This window comes from Manis javanica, chromosome 4, assembly GCF_040802235.1.
Source record: "Manis javanica isolate MJ-LG chromosome 4, MJ_LKY, whole genome shotgun sequence".
Lineage (NCBI taxonomy): Eukaryota > Metazoa > Chordata > Mammalia > Pholidota > Manidae > Manis > Manis javanica.
Window position 1 is genome coordinate 125,662,034 of NC_133159.1, and position 15,689 is coordinate 125,677,722.

At 37.6% G+C, this 15,689-nt stretch overlaps 1 protein-coding gene across 4 annotated transcripts in view; it reads right to left on the minus strand.

The window, feature by feature from the left end:
• Positions 1–15,689, minus strand: part of LOC140849026 (cilia- and flagella-associated protein 52-like) — a 41,520-nt gene that overhangs the window by 12,243 nt on the left and 13,588 nt on the right. For 3 of the 4 annotated variants that reach the window (XM_073234820.1, XM_073234819.1, XM_073234818.1), the window contains exon 1: positions 2,944–4,164. In XM_073234820.1, the coding sequence (XP_073090921.1) occupies positions 2,944–3,056 (113 nt within the window). In that variant the 5' untranslated portion in view covers positions 3,057–4,164. Of the gene's footprint in view, positions 1–2,943; positions 4,165–5,958; positions 6,071–8,565; positions 8,737–15,689 lie in introns of those variants that run through there. The other variant, XM_073234821.1, reaches the window with a different exon arrangement.

A 15,689-nucleotide genomic window follows, 5' to 3' on the forward strand; every position in this document is an offset into this window, starting at 1 on the left:
AAATCCTGGCAGCATGACAACAACAGGAGTAGAACCTAAATTCAGATTCCAAACACTGCCCAGATTCCTGTCTGCTGAATTTCTTCCAGGAGGAAGAAAAACGAGGAAGAGACCAGAAATGACTCTAATTTTCTTTTATTCCATTAATTTTATTTATTTATTTTTAGGATTCTGTTTTTGCAGATAGACCCACATGTGATCAATCTCAGACTTTCTTGCCTTTTTAACTAAATACATTCATCAACTGTGCTCAGCTTGGCACAGTGGCAGGAAGCTGAAGCTTATAGGCTTAAAGTGTCAAAAGCCAGAGCCTAAGGTTGTAACCACACCTGGAATTAGGGCAAAATCCCTACAAGCAAGGAAACCAGGGAGATGATGAGCTTCATCTCTACATAAATCCTTGGGTGACTAATTACGCAAGCCCACAGGAAAACCCAAAACCAGTGTAAAATAGTAGAATGGAAAGCCATGAAAACATTAGCCTCTGTATGCTATGAGGAAGACAAGCTGGCAGTTTGTGTTCAGGCCATAGGTCCTCAGAGAATACTATGGAATTCAAAGTTACTATGACATAGTATTTATAATACTGAGTTTTCAACAAAAAATAATTGAGCATGCAAAGAAATAGGAAAGTATGGTTCAGGAAAAAGGCAATCAAAAGAAACTAAGTCTAAGTAGACTGAGGTATTGAATTGCCAAAGACTTCACAGCAACTATCAAAAATATACTCAGAGTATTAAAGGAAACTGATATTAATGAATGGAAGAACTAGAAACTAAAAATGTACATAAATATATAACATATATATGTAAGTTCTATAGGTGAAAAGGACAGTAACTGAAATAAAGAATTTACTAGATGGGCTCAACAGACTGGAGATAGTGAAAGAATCTGTGAACTTAAAGGTAGATTTAATAGAAATTACATGATGACAAAAACAGAAAAACACTGAAGAAAAATGAACAGCCTAGAGATCTGTGGGACAAAATCAAATTTCCAGCATGTGTAACTTGAATCTCAATACAGGAGAAAGAAAAGGTGAATACATAATAACTGAAAACTTTCCAATTTGGTGAAAACATCAGCTTACAGATTAAAATCTCCTAACAAACCCTAAGCAGGATAAACACAAAGAACACTACCTCAAGACTTATCATAGTCAACCCAATGAAAACAAAACAAAAGAAATAAAAATCTTGAAAATAGATGTTGTAATGAGAAAAACCACATGGTACAAAGAGGAGAATGATACGAATATACATCATGAGTGCTTATTAGAAACTATGGAAGCCAAAGGCATTGTAATGATGTATTTAAATTAATGAATAAAATGTATCAGTGAAGAATTCCATAACCAGTAAAATAATTATTCTTCAAAAGTGAAAGCTTTAAAAAGGTATTTATAGATAGACAAAAACTGGGAGAATTTTTCATCAGAGATGTATATATTTTTTAAATGCCAAATAAAGTTTTTTAGGCTGAAAGGAAATGATACCAGATGGCAACTTAGGTATTTAAGAAAGAATGAGGAGCATCAGAAATGCTCAAATATGTGCGTAAGCACAAAAGGCATATCTTTTTATTTCCTTTTCTTCTCTTAAATTCTTGAAAAGTTTATTACTGTTAAATCAAAAATTATAATGTTGTATTGATAGATTTATAATATAAATCAGTATGCATGGAAATAGTAGCACTAAAGATCACAGTGGTATTAAGGGAACTATATTGTTGCAAAGTTCCTATATTGTATTTTACTTGAAGTAGTTTCAACATTAACTCTAAGCAGACTGTGATAGGTTAAAGATATATGTTGTCATCCTTAGAGCAACCACTAAAAAAATTAATGCAAAGATATATAGCTAGAAAGCCAAGATGGCAATTAAGTCAGTAGAACACTTTAAATCGAATGCTAAAATAATTTTTCGGATTAAAACAAAAGTGGCAGGAAAGAAGTAATAAAAGAACAAAGAAAAGATGAGACAACAGGTGGCAAATAACAAAATGGAAGATTTAATATAACCATATCAAAAACTACATTAAATATAAATGGACTAAACATTTCAAATGAAAAGTAGAGATTATTAGACTGGATAGAAAAGGCAAGACTAATTATGTGATATTTCAAGGGATGCACTTGAAATATAAAGATCCAAATATCAAATTTATATATTGAAAATTAAAAGATGTTTTAAAAGTAATATTCAAAGAGTACAAAAGCTAGAATGAATATATTAGTAGCATAAAAAGGAGATTTCAAATCAGAGAGGATTACTAGAGACAAAGAGGAATACTTAACAGAGATTAAAAATGTCAATACCATCTGTAAGATATAACAACCACCATATATGTATACAATATCTATGTACCTACACCTAATAACAGAGCTAAGAATATAGGTAGCAAAAACTGACAGAAATAAAGGGAGAAATCTACATTCATTACTTGAGACTTAAACACATTTCTCTCAGTAACTAAAAAAACAAGTAAACAAAAAATCACTAAGGATAGGAAGACCTGTATGACATTAACAACAGTAAAACCTTTCATAGAGAAAAAGAAATTACCTCCAAAGTACATTTGAATTATTCCATTTATATAAAGTTCTAAAGCAGGTAAAATTAATCCATAGGGCTAGAAGTCTGGATAGTGATTATCTTTAAGAAAGAGGATGAGGGTAGTGATTGGGAGGGGTGTTTTTGGGTGATGGAAATATTCTATTGCTTGATCAGGGTGATAGTCACATAAGTGTGATATTTCATTGAGGTGGTTTCCTTGTGATTTATGTACTTTGGGCATGTAGATTATATTTCAGTACAAAGTTCATTAAAAATCTTTTTAACCTAGCCAAATCATCACTCAAGTCTGAGGTAAAACAAAGATACATTCATGTAAGTAAGGACTACATTTCCTATACAGAGATTCTGAAAGAATTACCAAACATACAAATGTGATGCGGTCCAGCTGCGCCGAGTCAAGCAGGTCCTGAAGTGCGGAAGGGGGGGTGAAGAAAAGAAAGAAAGACAGAAAGAGCTGGGAGGGCTGATGCTCCCGTGCATCGCCAGCAAAACTTCACTGAAGGTCCAGGGTTTATATAATGCAGTGGGGTTACATGATTCCAGGACATAGCATTATCCAATAGACAATCAAGCACAGTATTGATGTCAGCGGTAGCCAGGCAAAGGTAGGCTCAGCAGGGTTCCAGTTAGTTGCTCATGGAATGTGTAAACAGAATGTTCTTTGTTCCTCATCCCCACCACATCGGCAAGTGGGGGAAGGGCATAGCCAGAAGCAGGGGCGGTGTTTCCACACATCTTCAAGGTCTCCCTATTTTCAGAGTGAGGAGTCTTGGCTTGTCTTTGAGGACAAGATATGTTTTTGTGGACAGATAACTTCCAAGAACTGCACTGGTTGTTCTCAAGCAGGTGCTTTCCCATGCTGCGTTCAGACATGGGGGAAGGTGCTTTCCCATTCTGCCTACAAACATGTGAGAAGACAAAGGCGGTCCCCAACATCTCTCCCTTTTTTCTTTAATAAAACAACCAGCCTAACTCAGACTGGGTCAAGGTATGTGCCTGTCTTAGGTTGTATGGTTGAAGTAAATCCTTACCCATCATGGGGCTATAGTCCTCTGTCGACCACTCCCTGTCTTAGGATGGTATTTACAATTCAACCATATCTTACCCGTCATTGGCTACCATACTTGACTTTAGAACTTATTATTTTCAAGTGGGGGGAGGCCATCTGCAATTTCAAATAACACAGGTCTCAAGGCTTGTTGGATGAGTTTCTACATGCTGTGAGGGACACAAGGCCCTAGTAACAGCAACAGAAGACATAAAATGCTTAGGGTTAAGAGAGGTGTGACAGCATGCCAGAGACTATTCAGGGGTTCTTTGCACATGTCTTTTATCTAATTTAATATATCAGATGCAGTTTTAGCTGCAAATAAGATATGATTTAAATGGTTCTGTGGTGACTGGGGATATAACCCCCCCTTTTTTGTTTTTTCCAATTGAGCTTTAAGGGTGCCATGGGCATGTTCCACAATTCCTTGGCCTTGTGGATTATATGGTATCCCAGTTTTGTGGGAAATATGCATTACATGGCTGAGATCGAACATGTCGAAAGACAAACATAACTTGAATATATATATATATATATATATATATATATATATATATATATATATATATATATATATATATATATATATATATAGGTTTTGACAAACTACTAGTTAAATTGCATACACACATTAACAGAATAGGAATACAGATACATAACAAAGGCAGACTTACAATTACTAGTTATATCTAATGAAATTAAGAAAACTAGTTAGATAGCTTAGGCATTTGTAAAAACTTATTGACAACATGAGGGATATCATCTCATTGATTTTGGGTATTTTGAGAAATTGAAACAGCACATTCTTGGAAATAACTATAAGGACATGTCCATATCAGTTAAGCTTATATTAGCATTAATGCATAATATTTTTTATTAGATTTTCTGGAAGTTTTAGAATGCCCAATTTTCACAAGTGCTTGTTTTTAAATCAATTTTAATAATACCTTCTGGAGGTAGAAAATATTTTTTGTTACACACTTAGACACACAAACATACACACCGAGACATAATGACTACGGTTAGCAACACTTTTCATATAAATACATATACACAGACAAACTGACATAAAGAATTGATGAGTTTCTAATATTCAATGGTCTTCTTTCTTCTTAGTTTATTTGATTAAAAGTACTTCAGTTTTCAAGAATACACTCTAAGGGCAAGCAGTTTACATAACTGGGTTAAGGTTTAGACGGCCCCAGACTAACAGGGCCGATGAAGGCTCTGAACTGATGGGGACTGTGTGTGTCCAGGGGGCTGGAAGTGAAATGCAAGTACAATTCTAGCTCCAGTCATTTAAAGCCAGGCTGTATTGCAGAAAAATTTCTTCTATCTCAGGGAGTTTACTTTAAGACTTCTCAATTCTCAAAGATAATGATGAACTTAATAGGTAGAATAGATGTTCACTAAAAGAATTTAGAAAACTAGCTCCATATTGTAGTAGTTCATGGAACTTTTGACTATTTTCTTCCCTTGTGGCAAAATATATTTAGCTGCATAACGTTCTATTGCATACTTCTTTTTAGAGTTTAGGGATCGAATTGCTCTCAGTTAGTTTTCCTAGTTTTTTCTGCCTGAGCTATAGTCATTCCTCAAGAGGCCCCTGCCTGTCTGATAAATGCAGGGACTGTGTGACTTTTCCCTACTAGAGCCCTGATCTGAGTCACAAGCTTGTTTGGCTTCCCTGGGGCTGTTGAGGAGGAAATGCTTAGCTCTAGGATGACTGCCTCTAAGGAAAGCTGTTAATAGAATAGAGCTATTTACATGTTGATCTGAGGGTTCAGCTTAATCACAGGCTCTATTTACATTACACAGGAGGAAGTAACGCAGGCCTAAGAGGACTGCTTTGAATGGAGAGCAAGGTGAAAAAGCAATCTTTAAGGTCAATGATAGCCATATTCCAGTCTTTTGGAATCATAGCCGGAAAAAGGGAGGCCTTGTAGTAAAGGTCCCATAGGTTTAAGAACCGCATTAATTTGCCTTAAGACATGTAAGAGTCTCTAATTAAGGTCCACAGGCCAAATGTGTCCACCGGAACCTTTTTTGGACCATGGGTAGAATAATAAGTTTGTAATTCCTCTCCTACTTTATTCCATAAATCTATGTCTACTGTCCCGTCTTCTGGAAACCACGGGCAGACTTCCTTAATAAAGTCTAAAAATCTTTCTAGTTGGGGCTTCCCTACTTTAATTCCCCTAACAGCCAATAATTTCTTCAACCCACAGACATAAAGCTGTTTGCTTTTTGCCTGTCCCATATTGGACTCCCAGAAAAATCACTTATCACATCCACGTTGCGTGCGCGCCTCTTTCATGCGTCTTCTCCGGTTACCTTGGCCAAGGCTTTCTCTTCTCGACGTGGTGGCCCTCACCTTCTCCCTCTTCTTCAGGTCCCTGTTCGGGCATCACTTGACGCGGTCCAGCCGTGCCTAGTCGAGCAGGTCCTGAAGTGCGGAAGGGGGAAGAAGAAAAGAAAGAAAGACGGAAAGAGCTGGGAGGGCTGACGCTCCCGTGCGTTGCCAGCAAAACTTTATTGAAGGTCCAGGGTTTATATAATGCAGTGGGGTTACATGATTCCAGGACATAGCATTATCCAATAGACAGTCAAGAACAGTATTGACATCAGCGGTAGCCAGGCAAAGGTAGGCTCAGCAGGGTTCCAATTAGTTGCTCATGGAATGCTTAAACAGAATGTTCTTTGTTCTCCATTCCCACCACATCGGCAAGTGGGGGAAGGGCATAGCCAGAAGCAGGGGCGGTGTTTCCACACATCTTCAAGGTCTCCCTATTTTCAGAGTGAGGAGTCTTGGCTCGTCTTCAAGGACAAGATATGTTTTTGTGGACAGATAACTTCCAAGGACTGCACCGGTTGTTCTCAAGCAGGTGCTTTCCCATGCTGCGTTCAGACATGGGGGAAGGTGCTTTCCCATTCTGCCTACAAACATGTGAGAAGACAAAGGTGGTCCCCAACACAAATGAAAAAAAAAAAAGAGGGAGATGTGTGAAAGGAAAAACCAGTGATAAAAGCAAAAAACAGAAGTCATAGTAATTAATTTTAAAAAAGCAATAATAATATAATCTGGATCTATAATTCCAAATAATGTTAGCATGGGAGATGATGAGAGAAAGTAAAGAGGGATGTGAAATATACTGAGACTCTTGCTTCTTTGGAAAATCTGATACAAATATTGGTTAACCGTAGCCTTTGCCAGAAAAATGTTTAAATATGATATTAAAATTCAGGGGCAATCACCAAATGAATAAACATAAAGTGAAGAGATTCCAAATCATGGGCATTAGAGAAAGGAAAGACTGGATAAAAAAAAAGATCACTGCATTAAAAGATAAGAAAAGGAAAAATGAAAAAAAGAAACATATTAAATAGGAAACATCTATAAGCTTATTAGGTAGTAATAAGTATGAATGGGTTAGATTCTATTAAAAGACCAAGACTTATCTAAAACTAAGCAATGCTAATAGGTTGAAAATAGCATGGAAAAAGATGTTCAGTTTCTTTTGCTACAATGGATGTTCTGTAATAAATATTAGCTTATGTGCAATTGGTAAATAGACAAATGATAGCAGAATATTGCGGAAGCTGCATCTGTTCATACATATTTTTTTCCAATATATGAATGCTTTGGTACACAATGTAATAGCAGTTGAAAACAAAGTACATTAACACAGCTAAATTAGAAGTAAAGGAAGAATACAGTTGTGTACATGATACTCATTTACTCCATGTTCTTCCTCTTAGCCCAGGGTTCTCCACAACTCAGTCGTGTAGAAGGAGGAGAATACAAGGGGGGAAGGGGTAGTGACTGTTAGTACGTTTCATTTAGGGTAGTAAGATGCCCTAAAATTAGACTGTGCTGATTAGATTACACAACTCTGTAAATATGCCAAGAAACAGTGTATTGTATACTCTAAATGGGTGAACTTTATGGTATCTAGATTATATTACAATAAAGCTGTTTTCAAAAAAAAAAAGGAAAGAAAAAGAAGAGTTACAAAACCTGAAGAGCTCAATGACTATTTTAAGAATTGAAAAGATAGTTAAAAGTCTACTCATAACAGGCACCAGGATCAAATAATTTTACAGATTGATTGCACCAATCTCCTTAGAAAAGGAGGAAAAAAATAAGACAGAAAGGAAATGACCGATCAATTTTCAAAAAAGGTTCACCACCAGCCATTTTCACTATTAGAAATATTTACAAGAATCTAATCACGACTCAGGGAACCAAAAGTACATTTCATGATCTTAAAGATGGAGTTTTCAAAGGAGTCTTTCTACCTATAAAAAAATGATTTTGAGTTTTATAATGTGTTTCAATATCAGAGAGTGGCAAACTATGACTGAAGCTCTTTTTGATATCAAAACTGCTGGTGGTTGTTTGTTTCAGTTGTTTGCTGTGGGACTGACTAAAAATTACAGCAACTAGATCCAGAAGACCTCTTTTACCCACTACCATTAAGAATCCCATACCTGAAAGACCCAAGAGACATAAATAAAGGGTTTGAAATAAGTTTGAGAAAAGGTGGCCAGTAAGCTTTTTTCAGACAGCAGTGGGACAACAGAAATGTTTTGCCATCTATTTAAATTTTCCATGATGGATTTGTTAGAAAACCCAACATTCCAAAGAAGCCCAAATTAGAATTGTGAAAACTAATGTATCTGCATGGTGAAAGCAATGGAAATAATCTTTGTTAATAAAAATTAAATAACAATGATAATCAAATATAAGTGTTATATACTATGATATTAAATAACAAATATTAAAATAATTGACTCTAATAGAAAATTTAAGGAGAAAAACCATAATTATCCTAATAGATATTGAAAATACATTAATAAAATGAGGTTTCCTTGCACACTGCATCAGATGTTCATTTTTTATTGTTTTTAGGGGCAAACATATTTTCCTCTTCTACTTACAATGGAAAGACAATGTCCCGGAAAGCTTCAAAGCGACAAGTTGCAATGAGAGTCTCTTTGAAATCTGTGAAGTTGACACGATAAATCTGTGATTCTTCTGTTCCTACGAAAAACTGGTGTCCTTCCCCTCAAAGAGTGATAGAAGTGATGGCACCTTGTAACTGGGTTTTCCTTTGAAGAAAAGCAAAGAGGTGAAGTAGACCCATTAAGTCGATGAGTATTTATTAGCCATTTAAGTATGACGGAGGACATAAATCAGGCATGTGACCTGGGATATCCTTCAAGGAGGTGACACAATTGGAAAGGCAGGAGTTTATACACAATTTTGGGTACACAATTTTGGGTACACATGGTCAGTAGAGGGAGAGGCCAGCAGTTTACACTGCTTCATCTGTGAGATATAGTATGAAATAGGTTATGCAGCACAGGTGGAATTAGCATAGAAAAAACATTCTAGGCAGGCATATGGACACAAATAACCATGCAATTAAATACTTGATTAATTCCATTTCTGGGAAATAACCCCAAAATTGGGGGGAAACCTTTGTGTTAAAGGATGCTATTATAATTGTATTTTAAAAGACTAAAAAGTTGGAAACAACCTAAACATACAATTGTAATGAAATAGTTAAATGTTCTTTAAAACCATGATTAAGGGATTATAGAGTACATGCATATTTTACCACAATAACAAAAAGAAAGGTTATGTAGTGATATAGAAAATGTTCATGATGTTTACATCAAGTAAAAAAAGTAGAATATAAAGTTTTATATACAAAATAAGTACAATTATTTTAACATTTATATGAATAACACAGTTAAGAAGAAATAACAAAGTGCTAATAGTGGCTATACTCACTGAAGTTTTCAAAGATTATTTTATGTTCCACATTCCAGATCCCTCTGCTCACCAAATGTTCAATGAATATGAACTTTTTCAAATAAGAATGTATAGGAGGCGGAGCCAAGTTGGCGGTGTGAGTAGGACAGTGGGAATCTCCTCCCAGAAACATGTATATTTTGGAAAATACAACAAATACAACTAATCCTAAAAGAGAGACCAGAAGACACAGGACAACAGCCAGACTACATCCACACGTGCGAGAGCCCAGCGCCTGGTGAAAGGGGTAAGATACAAGCCCCGGCCTGGCAGGACCCGAGCGCCTCTCACCCCAGCCCCCAGTGGGAGGAGACGAGTCAGAGCGGGGAGGGAGAGGGAGCACAGGACTGCTAAACACCCAGCCCCAGCCATCCGCACCAGAGCGCAGATACAGTGTGCATGCATGGAGGGCTGGAAACTAGGGAAACAGGGCAGGAAGACCTCTGAGTGAGTCCCGAAGCTGATGCCCCTGTGACAAAGAAAAGTGAATGATTTTTGAAACTCTTAAAGGGACAGGGATGCAACAGTTGGACCGAAACAACCCAGGTCACAGTCCAGCAGCTGGAAATTCCAAGGAAACCCGGGCACGCTAACCCCCTGGGCAATAGCTCTGAGACCCCTCATGGAGGTAAACAGCCAAACAGCCCCCCGTCCATTACCCCTCCAGGGCATGGCCTTAGCAGAGAAGCAGCCTGAGGCTGGCCACGCCCTAAGCAAGTGAGCTTCCTCCATACGGGCCGGCGGGGCAAGGCACAAAGACCCACTCTACATGCAATTGCCCAACACAAGCCACTAGGGGTCGCAGTTGCCCCAGTAAAGAAAGGCCAGTAGCAAGTGGAAAGTTTGGCTCTCCCAGCTGACAGTCAATAGCAGATATCAACATAAAAAGGCAAAAAAAAAAAAACTGATCCAGACAAAACTAACCCAGACAGCTTCGGCATCTGCTATATCTTCAACTGAGATGGAACCTGGGGAGATAGATTTAACCAGTCTTTCTGAAAAAGAATTCAAAACAAAAGTCATAACCATGCTGATGGACTTGCAGAGAAATATGCAAGAACTAAGGAAGGAGAATACAGAAATAAAACAAGCTCTGGAAGGACTTCAAAACAGAATGGACGAGATGTAAGAGATCATTAATGGACTAGAAAACAGAGAACAGGAATGCAGAGAAGCTGATGCAGAGAGAGATAAAAGGATCTCCAGGAATGAAAGAATTCTAAGAGAGCTGAGTGACCAATCGAAAAGGGACAATATCCGCATTATAGGGGTACCAGAAGAAGAAGAGAGAGAAAAAGGGATAGAAAGTGTCTTTGAAGAAATAATTGCTGAAAACTTCCGCAAACTAGGGGAGGAAATAGCCTCTCAGACCAGAGGTACACAGAACTTCCATGACAAGGGACTCAAGGACAGCAACACCAAGACACATAATAATTAAAATGGCAAAGATCAAAGACAAGGACAAAGTATTAAAGGCAGCCAGAGAGAAAAGAAAGGTCACCTACAAAGGAAAACCCATCAGGCTATCATCGGACTTCTCAACAGAATCCCTACAGGCCAGAAGAGAATGGCATGATATATTTAATGCAATGAAACAGAAGGGCCTCTAACCAAGACTACAGTATCCAGCATGATTAACATTTAAATATGAAGGAGGGATTAAACAATTCCCAGACAAGCAAAAGTTGACGGAATTTGCCTCCCACAAACCACCTCTACAGGGCATCCTACAAAGAGTTCTCTAGATGAGAGCACTCCTAAAAAGAGCACAGAACAAAACACCCAACATATGAAGAAGGGAGAAGGAGGAATAAGAAGGGAGAGAAATAAAGAATCATCAGACCATGTTTATAATAGCTCAACAAGTGAGTTAAGTTAGACACTAAGAGAGTAAAGAAGCTAACCCTGGACCTTTGGTAACCACAAACTTAAAGCCTGCAATGGCAATAAGTATATATCTTTCAATAATCACCCTAAATGCAAATGGACTGAATGCACCAATCAAAAGACACAGAGTAATACAATGGATAAAAAAGCAAGATCCATCCATATGCTGCTTACAAGAGACTCACCTCAAACCCAAAGAAATGCACAGACTTAAAGTCTAGGGATGGAAAAAGATATTTCATACAAAGGACAGAGAGAAGAAAGCAGGTGTTGCAATACTAGTATGAGACAAAACAGACTTCAAAATAAAGAGAGTAACAAAAGATAAAGAAGGACATTACATAATGATAAAAGGCTCAGCCCAACAAGAGGATATAACCATTATAAATATATATGCACCCAATACAGGAGCACCAACATATCTGAAACAAATACTAACAGAACTAAAGGAGGAAATAGAATGCAATGCATTCATTCTGGGAGACTTCAACACACCACTCACTCCAAAGGACAGATCCACCAGACAGAAAGTAAGTAAGGACACAGAGGCACTGAACAACACACTAGAACAGATGGACCTAATAGACATCTATAGAACTCTACATCCAAAAGCAACAGGATACACATTCTTCTCAAGTGCACATGGAACATTCTCCAGAATAGACCACATACTAGGCCACAAAAAGAGCCTCAGTAAATTCCAAAAGATTGAAATCCTACCAACCAACTTTTCAGACCACAAAGGCATAAAACTAGAAATAAACTGTACAAAGGAAGCAAAAAGGCTCACAAACACATGGAGGCTTAACAACACACTCCTAAATAATCAATGGATCAATGACCAAATCAAAATGGAGATCCACCAATTTATGGAAACAAATGACAAGAACAACAACACTAAGCCCCAACTACTGTGGGATACAGCAAAAGCAGTCTTAAGAGGAAAGTATATAGCAATCCAGGTATATTTAAAGAATGAAGAACAATCCCAAATGAATGGTCTAATATCACAATTATTGAAATTGGAAAAATAAGAACAAATGAGGCCTAAGGTCAGCAGAAGGAGGGACATAATAAAGATCAGAGAAGAAATAAAATTGAGAAGAATAAAACAATAGCGAAAATCAATGGAACCAACAGCTGGTTCTTCGAGAAAATAAACAAATTAGATAAGCCTCTAGCCAGACTTATTAAGAGGAAAAGAGAGTCAACACAAATCAACAGAATCAGAAATGAGGAAGGAGAAATCATGACGGACCCCACAGAAATACAAAGATTTATTAGAGAGTACTATGAAAACCTATATGCTAACAAGCTGGGAAACCTAGGAGAAATGGACAACTTCCTAGAAAAATACAACCTTCCAAGACTGACCCAGAAAGAAACAGAAAATCTAAACAGACCAATTGCCAGCAACGAAATTGAAATGGTAATCAAAAAACTACCAAAGTACAAACCCCCCGGGCCAGATGGATTTACCTCGGAATTTTACCAGACATACAGGGAAGACATAATACTCATTCTCTTAAAGTTTTCCAAAAAATAGAAGAGGAGGGAATACTCCCAAACTCATTCTATGAAGCCAATATCACCTTAATACCAAAACCAGGGAAAGACCCCACCAAAAAAGAAAACTACAGACCAATATCCCTGATGAACGTAGATGCAAAAATACTCAACAAAATATTAGCAAACCGAATTAAAAAATACATCAAAAGGATCATACACCATGACCAAGTGAGATTCATCCCAGGGATGCAAGGATTGTACAACATTCAAAAATCTATCATCATCATCCACCACATAAACAGAAAGAAGGACAAAAACCACATGATAATCTCCATAGATGCTGAAAAAGCATTTGACAAAGCTCAACATCCATTCATGCTAAAAACTCTCAGCAAAATGGGAATAGAAGGCAAGTACCTCAACATAATAAATGCCATATATCATAAACCCACAGTCAACCACTATACTGAACAGCAAGAAGGTGCGAGGTTTTCCTCTGATATCGGGAACTAGACAGGGATGCCCACTCTCCCCACTGCTATTTATCATAGTACTGGAGGTCCTAGCCATGGCAATCAGACAAAACAAAGAAATACAAGGAATCCAGATTGGTAAAGAAGAAGTTAAACTGTCACTATTTGCAGATGACATGATACTGTACATAAAAAACCCTAAAGACACCACCCGAAAACTACTAGAACTGATATCAGAATACAGCAAAGTTGCAGGATACAAAATTAACACACAGAACTCTGTAGCTTTAATATACACTAACAACAAACCAATAGAAAGAGAAATCAGGAAAACAATTCCATTCACAATTGCATCAAAAAGAATAAAATACCCAGGAATAAACCTAACCAAAGAAGTGAAAGACCTATACTCTGAAAACGACAATTCACTCTTAAGAGAAATTAAAGGGGACACTAGCAAATGGAAACATCCCGTGCTCATGGCTAGGAAGAATTAATATTGTCAAAATGGCCATCCTGCTCAAAGCAATATACAGATTTGATGCAATTCCTATCAAATTACCAGCACCATTCTTCAATGAACTGGAACAAATAATTCAAAAATACATATGAACACCCCGAATAGCCAAAGCAATCCTGAGAAAGAAGAATAAAGTAGGGGGGATCTCACTCACAAACTTCAAGCTGTACTATAAAGCCATAGTAATCAAGACAATTTGGTACTGGCACAAGAACAGAGCCACAGACAGGTGGAACAGACTAGAGACTCCAGACATTAACCCAAACATACATGGTCAATTAATATTTGATAAAGGAGCCATGGACATACAATGGCAAAATGACAGTCTCTTCAACAGATGGTGATGGCAAAACTGGACAGCTACATGTAGGAGAATGAAACTGGACCATTGTCTAACCCCATATACAAAAGTAAACTCAAAATGGATCAAAGACCTGAATGTAAGTCATGAAACCATTAAACTCTTGGAAAAAAATCATAGGCAAAATCCTCTTAGACATAAACATGAGTGACCTCTTCTTGAACATATCTCCTCGGGCAAGGAAACCAACAGCAAATACGAACAAGTGGGACTATGTTAAGCTGCAAAGCTTCTGTACAGCAAAAGACACCATCAATAGAACAAAAAGGAACCCTACAGTATGGGAGAATATATTTGAAAATGACAGATCTGATAAAGGCTTGACATCCAAAATATATAAGGAGCTCACACGCCTCAACAAACAAAAAACAAATAATCCAATTAAGAAATGGGCAGAGGAACTGAACAGACAGTTATCCAAAAAAGAAATACAGATGGCCAACAGACACATGAAAAGATGTTCTACATCGCTAATTATCAGAGAAATGCAAATTAAAACTACAATGAGGTATCACATCACACCAGTAAGGATGGCTACCATCCAAAAGACAAACAACAACAAATGTTGGCGAGGCTGTGGAGAAAGGGGAACCCTCCTACACTGCTGGAGGGAATGTAAATTAGTTCAACCATTGTGGAAAGCAGTATGTAGGTTCCTCAAAATGCTCAAAACAGACTTACCATTTGACCCAGGAATTCCACTCGAAGGAATTTACCCTAAGAATGCAGCAATCAAGTTTGAGAAAGACAGATGCACCCCTTTGTTTATCGCTGCACTATCTACAATAGCCAAGAATTGTAAGCAACCTAAATGTCCATTGGTAGATGAATGGATAAAGAAGATATGGAACATATACACAATGGAATATTACTCAGCCATAAGAAGAGGGCAAATCCTACCATTTGCAGCAACATGGATGGAGCTGTAGGGTATTATGCTCAGTGAAATAAGGCAAGCAGAGAAAGAGAAATACCAAATGATTTCACGCATCTGTGGAGTATAAGAACAAAGGAAAAACTGAACGAACAAAACAGCAGCTGAATCACAGATCCCAAGAATGGACTAAAAGGTACCAAAGGGAAAGGGACTGGGGAGGATGGGTGGGTAGTGAGAGATAAGGGGGGGGGAGAAAAAGGGGGGGTATTAAGATTAGCATGCATAATGTGGGGGGTCTGAGAAAGGGGAGAGCTGTACAGCACAGAGAGGACAAGTGGTGATTCTGCCGCATTTTGCTATGCTGATGGACGGTGACTGTAGAGGGGTTTGTGGGGGGGACCTGGTATAGGGGAGAGCCTAGTAGACATAGTGTTCTTCATGTAAGTGTAGATTAATGATAACAAAAAAAAAGAAAGAAAGAAAACGGGGATTACTCCCTGATTGGATAAATCTAACTGTAAATCAACGATTAATGCATACTTTAAATGTCCTTAATTTTGATCACTTAAAGGGTGTCAGATGATCGGCTATGGAGGTACATTTTTCTGATACTATTC